Source organism: Gasterosteus aculeatus, chromosome 4 (assembly GCF_964276395.1).
Source record: "Gasterosteus aculeatus chromosome 4, fGasAcu3.hap1.1, whole genome shotgun sequence".
Taxonomy (NCBI): domain Eukaryota; kingdom Metazoa; phylum Chordata; class Actinopteri; order Perciformes; family Gasterosteidae; genus Gasterosteus; species Gasterosteus aculeatus.
In genome coordinates, this window is record NC_135691.1 from 23568083 (window position 1) to 23582324 (window position 14242).

Sequence of the window (14242 nt, forward strand, 5' to 3'; positions counted from 1 at the left end):
CTGCAGTTTTTCTGGAATTCATTATCTAGTTCTTTGTTTTGACTGAGTGCCCTGTGGAACAGAAAACCTTGGGGAGAAGGGACTCCAGTGATGACTGGGAAATCCCCGAGGGTCAGATCACTCTTGGTCAGAGAATAGGCTCTGGATCATTTGGAACGGTCTTCAAGGGGAAATGGCACGGTACGACCAATACTATACTTCTCTAGCATCAATTAAGGACACTGTTTACATCCTCTGGGTATCAACTCATTATTTGTATAAATAAAATGTCTGAAACAAGTATTGGAATTACAGAATAGCTTTACACCTGAACATATTTAGGGTTAGGTTAGAGCTAATCCTATAGGGCTTTTATTTCATTTGTAGTACTTTTTTAACCCTGCATTCAAATTTTGAAGAACAAAAAAAAATCTACTCACATTTCCTCCATCTCCTCCAAGGTGATGTGGCAGTGAAGATGTTGAACGTAACTGCTCCCACACCACAACAGCTTCAGGCCTTTAAGAATGAAGTGGGTGTCCTCAGGTAACATCCTTAGATTAGTGGTAGATTCTATGCACCTTCACTTTCACTTCCCTTCAAATGAACATCTTATTACTAAAGTATCACTCATTAGTAAAAAAAAGTGCTTCAGTTCTCTTAACCTCTGTGTTTTTGCACTAGGAAAACGCGTCACGTTAACATCCTTCTGTTCATGGGCTACACCACTAAACCTCAGCTGGCCATTGTGACCCAGTGGTGCGAAGGCTCCAGTTTGTACCACCACTTGCACATCATCGAGACCAAGTTTGAAATGATCAAGCTGATTGACATCGCCCGGCAGACAGCTCAGGGCATGGAGTAGGTGCCCACTCAAATGGAAGTGGCATAGGCCATGTTTGTAATAGTTTAAAAACTTTTCCCCTTTTCCTTTTCAGTTACTTGCATGCCAAATCAATCATCCACAGAGATCTGAAGAGCAACAGTATCCTTTTAAAACATTTCAGTTTTGTCGTAACAACAAGGGGCTTTTTTTCTCCAAATGAAATTCAAATAAGCTGATGATGGAGCATTTAAAAATATAACCTCCATACTGAAGATGTTATATAGTTTTACATTAATAGTGCAGAATTAGAATAGGAGTGTTTTCTTGACATAATCTTCTTCAGATATCTTCCTCCACGAGGATCTGACGGTGAAGATTGGTGACTTTGGTCTAGCTACAGTCAAGTCCCGCTGGAGTGGCTCCCACCAGTTTGAACAGCTGTCTGGCTCTATACTATGGATGGTCAGTGTTCATCCCATACCAGGGACCCTTAACGTGGTTGTCTTTTTTTACTCCATATCTTCTGTGGGTCCTTTTTATACTTGCACTCCTCATGAATAGTCGTGATCTGGTTAGTGAACCCTTTGCTTTCTCAGGCCCCAGAGGTGATACGACTGCAGGACAAAAACCCCTACAGCTTTCAGTCAGACGTCTACGCATTCGGCATTGTGCTGTACGAGCTAATGTCAGGAGCCCTGCCCTACTCTAACATCAACAACAGAGACCAGGTAAGACGACTGTATAAACCCCACAGATGTTTTTAGAAACCACAAAACGATTCAATTCATGGTTCTGCGTGTGTTGCAGAGCAATTTACCACCAGAACAACAGGCGGAGTAACGTGTTTTTGTTGAAGACGACCTAGAGAGTCACGTCTATTTATTTATTTATTTGTTTGTTTATTTATCATAGACTTTATTGCCCCGTGCATCGCCACTGCTGCTTTCCATCGCGGACACATTTGTCCCGTGTTTTCCTCCACAACTTTGTGCACCTCTCGACCGGCGTTTGCGGCGATCTCCCTAAGTGAATCCAACCCGCTTCTACAACCCGCCAATGACGGCTTGTATAAGCGGTCATATTTACACATTTCTTCCGACAAAAGTTCTTAAATCTGATCTGTTCTCTCGTAAACATTCTTAGTTTTAATAATGGCGGTATCTGGCTATGAAAGCGGAAATGTGAGACTCCGTAAAGGACGTAGTTAGCGGACCAATCGCAGGCTGGTGCGCTGCGGGAGGCTTGCGTTGCTTCTTCGACACAAGCCTAGAAAAATGGCTCGACACACGCAAGGACGCGAGGAGGTGTGAAAAGCGACGCAAGGGACACGCAAGGGGGGCTTGCGTCTGCATCGCTCTGAAAACGTAGAAGCAAAAACTAGGCTTAAGAGATACCTGGGCATAAAGCCTGTCCCATCTTGGCATTAGGATGATGTTAAGTTTAATAAAACACAACAAATAGAACACGAGTTTCCTTGATTTCTTAGAGTATATTATTCTCATGCTGAAACTATGTTTGGGATTGATTTTCATATCATTTACGGTTGTTGGTGTGCCGTGATATTTTTTCTGTGTCTTAAGTGTGCCTTGACGCAAAAAAGGTTGAAAGACACTTGACTAAGGAGCCGGGTTTAGCTGGTGGGCCGCCACGTTTCACATTTTTTATATTTTGCTGGTCACATTTACACGCCATAGCCACACATACACCACAGGTTTTTCACATGTCAGTTAAGTGCTTTTTTAAGCATTAATTAATACTTTATTATGCACTTATTAGCAAGTATCCATGAACTTATTAACAGATTACTATGCTTTTTGTCAGTCTATGTAAAGAAAGAACCTTGTATGATATGAAAAATCATACAAAGTGTTGCCAAATTATTTATTTGGTAAATTGTATGATCTTTATTTTGAGTTTGACTCATTTAAAATGCACAATTAATTAAGATTAATAAAATGTATTTTTATTTAATTGAATGCATCTTGAAAAAAATTAAAATCAACATAGTCAATCATGTTAAAATATTTCCATGGCACAATCCAGTCACAATTCCTAACATGTACATTTAAACGTTATTGTTGGAATGCATTAAGCATTGTTCTTCGAATCTTTAATCAACTTATTATTCCATTTCTTCCGCGCCACCTTTCAACTGCTCCACACTTTCAGCTATTAAAACCATTCAAATGTTAAAATATTCAGCTCTTTCCCGGGAGGGGTGCTATGACTTTTCAGCTTTCTAGATCTTAAGCTTGAATTTATATAAATCAATAACCATGAATATTTCTTCTAATGGTTTTCCTATGGAGATCGTGTTCAAATCCTCTTAAACTTCAACTTTCAGATTTTTCAGCTTCGCCAATCTTTCAGCTACAGACACCATTTCCATTTTCAAATGTTGACACAAGTCTCAACTGTTTTATGGAAAAAAAACTGCTCGTTGATATCTATTCTACTTTTTTCATAATCACCGATTATGTTTCACCAGTTCTTCGCTCCGTTTCTTTTTTTACATGAGTGTGTATTGCATTTCATAGAGTGAGACCTGGAGATCTTAGAGTGTGGGGCTGCGTCAGAATGTGGTTAAAAAAATATGGAACTTCTGTCCTCAGAGCCAAAGTATACACTTTTGAGGCTTCATTTCTTTGGATTAATGATGGCATGGTTGTGCTGATTGGATTAATGTGTTCATAGAATCCCAGAGTTGTTTAGTTTTGGCTTCAGAAGTGTTAAAGTGACACAACCTCTGCCAAAAGCCCCATAGGCTCCAATACAAATCTGCCGACATATTTCTCCAAAAATCCAGAAGGTACACGTTTTGTCAACTGTGACAGAAGCCGTATTTATTACCGGACAGACATAAAAAACGCATCCATGCGTTCGGTAGAGTCTTGGGTCTCGCACAAGCGTCTTATTTTTTAGATAGCTGTTATAGTTTTGCGCTGGTGGTCATTTGTTTGAGGTGTGGATTCTGTGTAACTCGCTGTCCTGTGTCTGCCCTTTGCAGCAGCTCGTTAATGAGCCCAGGTGCACCGTTGCCGTGGTTACTCGCACACACGCCGCAGTATCTGTCTGTGACTCACAGCTGCTCCTATTACCTGATTAGTGGAGTCACATGACGCAGCTGTGCTTTCTCTCAACAGACCAATATGATAAAGTCAGCTGCTCAGTCAGTCTGTCTTGTCTATTTCTCCTCTCTATCCCTCTATCTCTTCCTCACCACCCCTCCCTTCCTCACCCTCTCACCCTCCCTCCCTCTATCTACACCCCCACCCCACCCAATCCAATAATTTCAAAATAAAAGCCCCATGGAGGGAATTTTTACTGTAATGTTTGTGATGAGGCCTATTAATTAAAAACGTCTTAGTTTGAATAACAAACATTCTGTCTCCCAACCCCCCTCACCCAATTCCATTATATCACGATAAAAGCCTCAATGATTATCTGTACTGTAACCATGAAGCTCAGAATGAAGCGGTTTCGTTGAAATACGTATTGCTCTTTCAAATACTACTACAACCACTACGAATATTACTAGTACTACAACTGATACTTCTACCATAATACTAGTATTTCTACTGCTATTAATACTACAACTACTCATGTTATTACAAATACTACTATGGCTAATAGTATTAGTATTACTGCTGTTTCTACTGCTAGTGATACTAAACCTACTTCTACAGCTAGTATTACTATTTATTACAATTACAACTACAATTACAACTATAACTAATATTACTACAAACTATTTTAAACCTTTTTATTCATCTCAGCTTTTGTTATTTCTGTACTTTTTTAAATTCATTTAAGCTCCTGCAACTTCTGTATTTTTTAGAAAATCTATTGAAATTCAGCTTCCCCACTTCCTGTATTTTCAGCAGTTTTTCTTATGCCGGTATTAACAGTAATGTTTTAATATTAATTTCCGTATTTTTTTTTGCAATATCTCACATTCATTTCAGCTGTTTTCATTTCTGCTTTTTCAGTAAATCTATTGAAATTCCTTTCAGCTTCTCCCATTTCTGTATTTTCAGCAATTTCAAATTAATTTCAGCTTTTCTAATATCTGTAATTTCAGCAGATGTATTCAAATTCCCTTCAACTTTCTGTATTTTCAGCTATTTTTAAATATTCATTTCAGCTTTTTGCATTCTCAGCAGGAAATGCATTTCTAGTTGGCACCTACAACTTTATAAAATATCTATTCCACCAAGCAGATGTTATAATGACTCATATGTTCATTCCCATAGATCATATTTATGGTTGGTCGAGGTTACCTGTCTCCCGACCTCAGCAAGGTGCGCAGCAACTGTCCAAAAGCCATGAAGAGGCTGATGGCCGACTGCCTGAAGAAGAAAAGAGAGGAAAGACCCCTCTTCCCTCAGGTGAGACAAATGAATACTAATGCTTCTATATTTCATTGAAAAGTGGCCGATGCATAGAATTAGCTACATTAAGCACATCAGATCTGAATTAAAGTGTCACTCAAAACAAGAAAGTGCAATTTCATCAAATAAGCCGATCTACAACTTGCTATAGATAAGAGCCATTACAAGTACAATTTTAAGTGCTACAATTTGTTAGTCTTTTAGTCGAGGTAGAGTCTGAAGAGGTGTGTCTTTAGTTTGCGGCGGAGGCTGTAAAGACTCTCTGCGGTCCTGGTGTCTTCAGAGAGCTCGTTCCACCATTTCCACCGTTCCACTATTTCAAAGCCAGGACAGCAAAGACTTGTGATCTTGTCGAGTGTTTTGCTCTCAGTGAGGGAAAAACAAGCAGTTTGGCAGAGTGCACGGGTCGGGATGTAGGGTTTAACCATGTCCTGGATGTAGACCGGACCCAATCCATTCACAGCATGGGGAGCACCAATGTTTTGAACTGGATGCGGGCAGGAGCGGAGGAGTGGAGTAGTGTGGGAGAATTTCGGAAGGTTAATGACCAGTCGAGCTGCTCCATTCTGGATGAGCTGCAGAGGTGGAATGGCGGTAGAAGGGAGACCTGCCAGGAGGAGGTTGCAGTAGTCCAGGTGGGAGATGACGAGCCGTATTCTCCTGATGTTATAGCGCGTGTACCTACAGGTCGGCATAGTCATTGGTCGAAAAACTTTGGGTCCAATCTGCAGATCAGTCAATATTTGCAAAAGAAAAACCATGTTGAAAAATGTTACTTTATCTCATAAAAGATTAATAATTTATATCAAAAACGTTTCAACATTATTTATTTGCAAGAAAATGAAAATGAAGCAGGTCCATTTCAAGAAGCAGGTTTAGTGGAAACTCCGAGTTGGTTAACCCTGAGATGAGGGGAACTCTGGCTTGTCTGTTTCACAAAGGGAGGTAACTAAAGCTCAGGGTCAGTTACCATGGTAACTGAGCCTGTGAACCTAACCTGGTCGGGAGCAGGTTTTCTTCAATAAACCTAGAGTTTCTTTCACAGTCTCCTCCCTCTGACAGCAGCCCAGCCAATCACACAGCGCTCTTTCATTTCCTCATTCAGTATTTTAGTGCAGTTTCCACATATGCACAAATATGATCTGTGTTACGTTGAAGACTAAAGTGTTTTCTGGAACATGGGACGTCCTTTTCTGGACGATCCTGTTGATGAAGAAGTAGTTTTACTTCGCAGGGTGTTAAACACGTCGGGAGAATATTGAGGCCCCAATTAGATATATTGTCATTTCCAGATGACTACTTGTTTGAACGGTATTGTTTTTCTTCACAGTCCATCAAATATGTACATAACCTCATCCGTCCTCATATAAGTAACGTCCCCCATCGTGGACATGCTTTGACATCCAAGCACATTCTTTGTGTAGTGTATTCCTTTTTTTGCAAACTGCAGTTTCCTACAACATTAGAATATTATTAAAGCTGGTATATGCAGAGCCATGAGAAACATCTGCGTCGCTCTGAAACGTCTTTTTAAACCTTTTTGGTCCCTGGACACAAACCAGTGAAGCTCCACAGGATGCACCTGAATAAAATACATTATAGGTCCTATACCATTGTACCAGTTTCTACCAGCGATATTATTCTTGTGATTAAATATGAACTTGGGTGTGTATTTCAAGCCTGTGTAGTACATTCTAACAAACGGTGTAAAAAATGTAATTTACCCACTGGGAATTAGTAAAACGTATGGATTATGATTAGTGTGTATATTAAATATTAACTGACAACACTATATTGGAACTTACAGCCATTTTCTCCCACGCAGTTTCTGTCTTTTATTTCTAATACGGGTTCATACTCTCCGTACTTTTTAATTAATATTTCCAACTCTGAGTCAACCTACTCAGAGTTGATTGAACCAACTCTAAACAGTTGTTCTGAAACCCAAAACTCAGTTTCCCATCTCAGGGTAAATCAACTCAGATTTTAGGGTTTGACTTAGAGTTTGTTAAACCTCCTACTTGAAACAGACCCCTGATCTACACCCTATCCCTAAGAACATAAAAATGACAAATAAAAAAAAAAATCAACTATTGAGAGGCAAACCAAATGTATAACACATTTCAACAATGAAGAAATTCAAAGCGCCTCACTTAAAATCATTAATATTCTGGCAAAATTAAATAAAATGAACAAAAAACTATTTAAGTAAGAACAGACATTCAACAACAATAAACAAGAATAAAAGTTGCAGTTCAGTTTCTGAAATAAACCGTAAAAAGCCTCCACTTCATCCTTGAAAGAGGTAGGACACTAAGTGATATCGGCCTAGTCCAATTGATCGTTAGTTATTAAAGAGTACTTAATTCATCATGCAGGCAAAAGTAGTATGGGTAAGTCCTACCCAACAAGGATTTTTCTTGGATTCTTTCATCAAACTGTTATTAGCGCCCTCCGTTCAATTATAATAAAGTGTGGATTTACATTATCGTATTATAGCGTATAGTAACTGTCAGTGACGATTAGAAATTGTACAACAACATTGTCAATAGTTGTGTTTAGTTAATTAGCTAGGTGGTTGGTTGGTTAGTATTCTGATGACTGAGGACCCTGTGGCTGTGCTTTTTATTCTCAGATCTTGGCGTCCATTGAGCTGCTTGCACGCTCATTACCCAAAATCCACCGCAGCGCCTCAGAGCCTTCGCTAAACCGAGCCGGCTTTCAGACGGAGGACTTCAGCTTATACGCCTGCGCGTCGCCCAAAACCCCCATCCAAGCCGGCTGCTATGGTGAGCTCATGCACATTACAACAATCTCAACAGTAGGTGTGATTAATTAGTACTGTAAACTAGTCCGCTGAAGAAGGAAATTGGAAGTTCTTTTGATTCTAGATTGTTTTTACTCAAAATACAAATGTTAATAAGTAACTGGACACAAACTCCTTCAAAGAAACTTTGATTAAAACATGGGTTATGCTGAGGTATTGGTTACATAGACTATTTCTTGTACCGTTGAGTAGTACTACACTGATTAAATGCAAAAAGACCTGATCTTAATTCATTATTACATTTTGTACATTTAATGAAGGTATAAAGGAAGTCTTTATTTACAGGCCGTCTGCTCTTGTATTCAGGCAGATTCAGTGTATTTGGAGCTCGTACTACTTTTTTATGATCGTGATACTAGCTACAGAGAGGTTGGGAAGGTATTTCTAAAAATAAATCAATGTTAAAAAACTGTGCCCTTAACATACGCATAGCACATTAGCACAAGATAAACTAGCTTTAGCATGTTTATGCCATGTTAGTTACTGAATGTATACTGGAAATACTAGGCTAAAAAAACATCTAAATCACAGCCCAGGTTGTGGACAGTCATTGGATCCAAGTAGCATGACGTTGTTAAGAGCGCCAGCTCCCTTAGTCACTCAGAAGCCAGAACGCGTTCAGCGTAAAATAAGGATTAGAGCGAGGGACGATGCTCGTCTCTGCTACTCCGTTCTGAAATTCCCCCACATAAACCTATAACCCAGTCTGAAAACCGGCAGAATTGCAGGTTTTTATAAAGAATTCCTCTTCTCTAGAGTAATCGTGTTGCTCCTTAAAGAAATGTGTCCACACTTGGATCTCCAGATGATGCGGTTGAACTTTCACACTGATCTTTATCTTCTATCTTTATCTAAGTTGTTTTCCCGCAGGTCATTTTGTAGACCCTCTTGTCTGTCCCAGGCTACATCAACACTAATATGTATCCATTTAAAACAAAACCGTCAACACAGGCCTTTTCAGCATTGTTTTCAAAATTATTTTCATTCATACTAGTAATGCCTCAAATCGAATATCGCATGTTCATGTACACTCTGCATGCGGATGGTGGTGTAAACAGGATTTCGATTTGTTATAAGATAAAATATGTGAGTAATATAATAGTTTAATAATGGAAGATTATGCTTTACTCCAGATCTTCCTCTTAAATCTTCCTCAATAAACCCAAACCGAAAAAAAAAAGTCAGACTTTGCAGGTCTGTCTCTTATTCTCACACGCATCAGATTTACCTTAAAATGAAAAGTTACACATAAGAACTGACTGGATTGTGGGTCATTAATGCGGTCATGACGCGTCTCATTCATTTCCTCTTGGTTTAGTTGTTGCCTGTTCTTAACCTCGTAGCTCTGCTGGTGGCAGATTTTAACTGTACAATAGCTGCTAGTAAGGATAACAAGGTTAGTAACACCCATACTCACTTAAATTACCTATAATGTTAAATTAAATGAACCACTGTGGTAGTTGCTTGATAATCAAGACTGTTGTTTTGTGATCTACCGGGAATGGGTCCGATGGTAGGGTGAATGCCAATGAGGGAAGGGTGCGTTGTGACTGCAAAGATCCAGTGAAGTATCAACGGGGGTGTCTATGTCATCCTTTCCAAACGTATGCGTTTACCAAAGTCCACACTAAGTGGTAGATTTACCCGTCTTTGACAGTGTTTTTAAACTTATCTTTTATTCAGAGCTCTAAAACTCAACAAAATATATGCGTTTTTAAATGGAAATGTAGTTTAGTTTTGTAGTGTCGACGCCTAAGAAAGCTGTTATGCACAGCTATCAATTAACACTTGGCCGTGTTTCCATGGAGAACCATCAATCGTAATGATGCTTATAGAAAAATAATTGACATTCCTGTGGCAACACACTAATCTTCTCTGTCTCTTTTTAGGGGAGTTTTCGGCATTTAAGTAAGTGTTGCAGATCCCAAAAGTCCATCTCTCTTCGTCACTTCTGAAAAGTCTCATGCCCATGCCGTGGATTCATCCATTACTGAAAAAAATATCTTATTTCAACCTGAAGAAGGAAGCCTCACTGGTTCCTTACAACAAAAGCTGTCCACCAGGCAAAAATCAAAAGACACAACTCATTACAAAAAGAAAAAAAACACAATCAAAAAATTGGAAAAAAAACAAGACACACAGCTATCCGTACCTAAATGGTTTTGAAGAGGTGACGTCAAACAGATGGACTTACCTGCTGGGGGAAAAGACGAAAGCAAGGAGAGATGGAGGCAAATCATCAAGATGTGGAAGTCTAGAGTGCTCCTGGTGCCATCATTTCCTTTGCAGGTAAGGTGTTTGTCAGCAAGGTGCTGGACTGCTCTTTGAGGGACTGCAGAAACGGGCTTGTGGGAGGAGTAAGGGCCTGCTGTCCGCCTATCGAAATAAAAGGCCACGTGTAAGACCGGCGTTAACCAATCCCCAGGATGTGCTCCAAGTAACTCAACAGGGTTTACCCTTATGGAAGACTGACTAGAAAGATAGATCTGTTTTTATTTTCTATTTTTTTTCCGATTTTTAGAATGCTGACCGTTTTTTCTGTCTATATGAGAAGAAAGCTTTTTTTCCGGTCACGCACATAATGAACCCATACCGTTAAGTAATGAAATTCCGGGAAATACCTTTTACCTAAAACGGTAACAGCTGTTTATCTACTGACAAAAATAGAAGCCTTTATTTGGAAGGAAAAATGCTAATTTGTGGGGTAATAAAAGATTTACGAAAGGGATGTCTCATTAAAAAAAGCCTGGTCTAACCAACCAAATGATATGCTTTTTATTAGACCGCGCTAGCGGTGTTCAAAAGAGGCGCTTTACCTTTTCATGTTAATGCGAAAGGAACAGTGTTCTGTTATGTTCTACTAGAAGCTGTTTATGGGGGGAGGAGGATTTATTTTGTTTAAAGAGCCTGGTCAAAGCCAAGCTAATAGTCTGCCTTTACACTGACTTGGAGTGTACAGTCACTTGTGACACAGCATCTTTACAGCAAAGCTTTTTATTTTTATTTTTATTTTTTTTATATCCACTAAACCCAACCTCAGACTTTTATATATTTTTTTTCTTTTGTTTTTTTTCACGTGGCTTTAATATTGCACTCAACCTACCGATAGGGACATCACGCAGCTGCTGACAGATGGTATTCAGTGTTGCCTGCCGAAAGGAACAGTGATCCTCCGGAGAGATCTGTTGGTAACAAAAAGTTTGAAAATGTTATTTCAATCGCACCATTTACGTTATCTACACACATGCACCAATACCTTATTTAATTTCAGTGTGTTGACTGTTTCAGGTGTTATTACAGGTTGTTTTTATTTGTTTCATCAGTGTTTGCCTTTTTCTGTACAGGCAGGCCTGCAGATATTTACTCATTTACGATTCTTTTTTGTTTTGGTCTTTTGATGCTTGTTTACCCTTTGTGACATGTGTACTTGCACTTGGATGGATTGAAGCAAATGAGCAACTTGCCTTTTTTTATTAAAGAATAAATTGTGACGTCCAGAGCTGATGACCCAAAACAAAATTTCCAATGCATGAGCCATCAGCAGGGGATGAGCTGAATATTTTCCCGCGAACTCTGTTCTTCTTTAACGAGTGTCTTTGATAAAGTTGAGTATTTCGTATGTCCGTACCTGCACTGGTGAAGTCTGATGAAGGCATATTGATTTGGAACACTTGCACATCTAGCCAAACACCATCAGACTGGTTCATCTCATTATGAATTTTTTGTCTTTCCATCATTAACCAGCCCCAGCGCAGTGTCCTCACAAATGTTGTTGCCTCTCATCTTTGTGCCTACAGGACAGAGATAGGGCCGTGGGAAGTTTAGCGTAGCATAACCAAGAGTGGCAGCATGGGGGCAGGGGAGACTCGTACAACACTAGTCATTTGTCAAAACATGTTTCACAATAAACATGTCCACAATAAAAACTTGGCAGTGTTAGCAGCAATTAACTATGTGGGTTTGAATATGCTAAATAGTGACAAACAGGATTTAATCTAAAGAAGGGACTTGTTTTTGTTAAATTTCTTTCTTTCTTTTTTTTCATATTTTTCTTCCATATCTAAGGAATGGCTAAACAAACTGAATCACCATGTATTGTATTTTTAACATTCTGGCCGGCACCCAGAACTCCTAAGATATTACTTCATATTTGTACAGACTGAAGGTGAATTTATGTTTATCCATGTATTTAATTACGTCAGTGAAGTAATTTACATTATTTTGTGTTGGAGAGGCTACAATGTTAGCTTAGCCCTAGTTGAGCCAAACTCTATTCAGAAAATAAGCATTTTAAAAGTTGTTTGCTTGTTGTCTTGCGGATAAACCTGACGAGACATGAATTCAAGGTCTCAGACTTTACAAATTGGCATGGTGATACAGTGATTTTGGCATCTTTTTGATCCGTTTATTGTAATCACATTACAGCTAAACCTCTATTGTGGGTGCATGCAGCTGTAGTAAACCACATACATTTAGCCAATCAGAAAGGTTGGTGTCAAAGATGCACTAATTTTGAACTGTAACTGGTGTATCTCATAAGGTGAAAGTTTGCTCTGCAATTGGTTCGAATTTGCATTTGGTTTGGACACCGCATAAAGGAATTATTCCATTACCCAGGTTCTTGTTGTTTCAGAAGTAATGTTCACATGGAGCTTTGTTTTCTTCCAACATGTGCCGGTCTAAGCAGCACATGCCTTCATGTTTGTCCATTGCACTGCAGACACTTGTTAAGCACAAACCGGTGTTTTGGGGGTTTTGGAGTGCACTCTCCAAGAAACACCTTGTAGTGGCCTGGTTTCACCCATAGATTCTAAGGGCTTCTAACCCATACTTGACTTTCACTGGTATGCAGGTAAAGGTTAGACTGATCTATAGAGACGATGTAGGCCTTTTTTACAATATTGCATATCCCTCAGTCATGCAACGCTTCAGATTTTTCAGAGCTCCCCTCTGAGAAACCTGAGCTGACATGATGTGGGTCTTTTCAGCAGACGATTGCCCCCTCAAAGATATGAGCTTGTAAATGAGACTTTGAATCACTCAAGATATAAGTATCAGTAACTTTTTGGAGATACTCCAAAAAATAGCAACAACACTGGTACCTTAAGAAAAATGAGGAAAAAACTGAATTCTTGACTTTTATCATTGACTTCTACAGATTGTTTTGACTAGATTTTGTTACAATTCAAATTTGACTTCTTAGTTGTCTTTTTCAACAGAATTCCGATTCAAGGCTAGTATCATACCTAGATTTCTTTCTTTTTAGATGAAGTCAAAGCAGCTTTAGTCAGTGAGTTTGCAAGGATTTCTTGTACATTTCTGTATTTGCTTAAATGTTGAAATGTTCATTCTCAACCTTGTGGTTGGTTAATGATACAAGCTCAACTCAAGGTTAACTTATTTGCTTGTTTTAGAGCTTTTGATCTTGGTAACTACCAGGTTTTTCCCAGGGCAACATTGAACCATTGTACCGACCTATATACCGGATTATACCCGTCATAGGACCGTTAGGAGTAAACACTAAGGCTTTGCTCGCCATACACATCCTCTATCTTCTCTTCATACAAAACCTTTTTTTTTTTCTCTCCTTGAACATGCACCTCCTCCCATCATGTTTTTTTTTTCAATTGAGAACTTTAATGAAAAACTTCATGGACAACTGTTGTGATGACTGGTGTTTGTTTGTTTGTTTTTTCACCTGTAAATACTTGTACAAAGAGGACAATGTCAGTTTGCTAGGAGGCATGGAGACTACAAATGTAACAAAATATAAAATGTTCAAAATAAAGATATGGAAGGTTAAAATACTTTTTGATAGCCAAACTTCTGTGAAAAAAAAAACAGTTGAGTGTAAAAATATTTAAGGCTGTATTATAAGGAGAAAGAGCTTAATGTATTTGTTGTTAATATGAAAAACTGATATATTAAAGAAAAATGCATGAAAACAGTAGCTTGGTTAATGTGTCATTTGTACAGGTGGGGTATTGTGTGTTCTGCTTACCTTGAAGTGTTTTATCCACGATGTAGTCGCATCTATCACTGTAATGTGCCCACAAACCCGTATTGCTCTAAGGAGATGTGCCGTTTTAACAATGCATTAGAATACGTTGACATTCCCAGGACCTTTTCCTTCTTCACATCTTTCTTTTTTTCTTGATTTAAAACCTATTCAATAGTGAAAACCTAAAAAATAAAAAAAAATCTTTTGAGTGAGATCAA

At 38.8% G+C, this 14242-nt stretch overlaps 1 protein-coding gene across 2 annotated transcripts in view; it reads left to right on the forward strand.

Annotated features, from left to right (window-relative positions):
- braf (B-Raf proto-oncogene, serine/threonine kinase) overlaps positions 1-13970 on the forward strand; it is a 29692-nt gene extending 15722 nt beyond the window's left edge. For both annotated transcript variants that reach the window (XM_040173267.2, XM_040173265.2), the window contains 9 exons: positions 63-180; positions 441-525; positions 664-840; positions 918-964; positions 1149-1267; positions 1402-1533; positions 5059-5193; positions 7832-7985; positions 9913-13970. In XM_040173267.2, coding sequence (XP_040029201.1) covers positions 63-180; positions 441-525; positions 664-840; positions 918-964; positions 1149-1267; positions 1402-1533; positions 5059-5193; positions 7832-7985; positions 9913-9935 — 990 coding nt within the window. In that variant the 3' untranslated portion in view covers positions 9936-13970. The remainder of the gene's footprint in view (positions 1-62; positions 181-440; positions 526-663; positions 841-917; positions 965-1148; positions 1268-1401; positions 1534-5058; positions 5194-7831; positions 7986-9912) is intronic.
- The last annotated feature ends 272 nt before the right edge of the window (positions 13971-14242 follow it).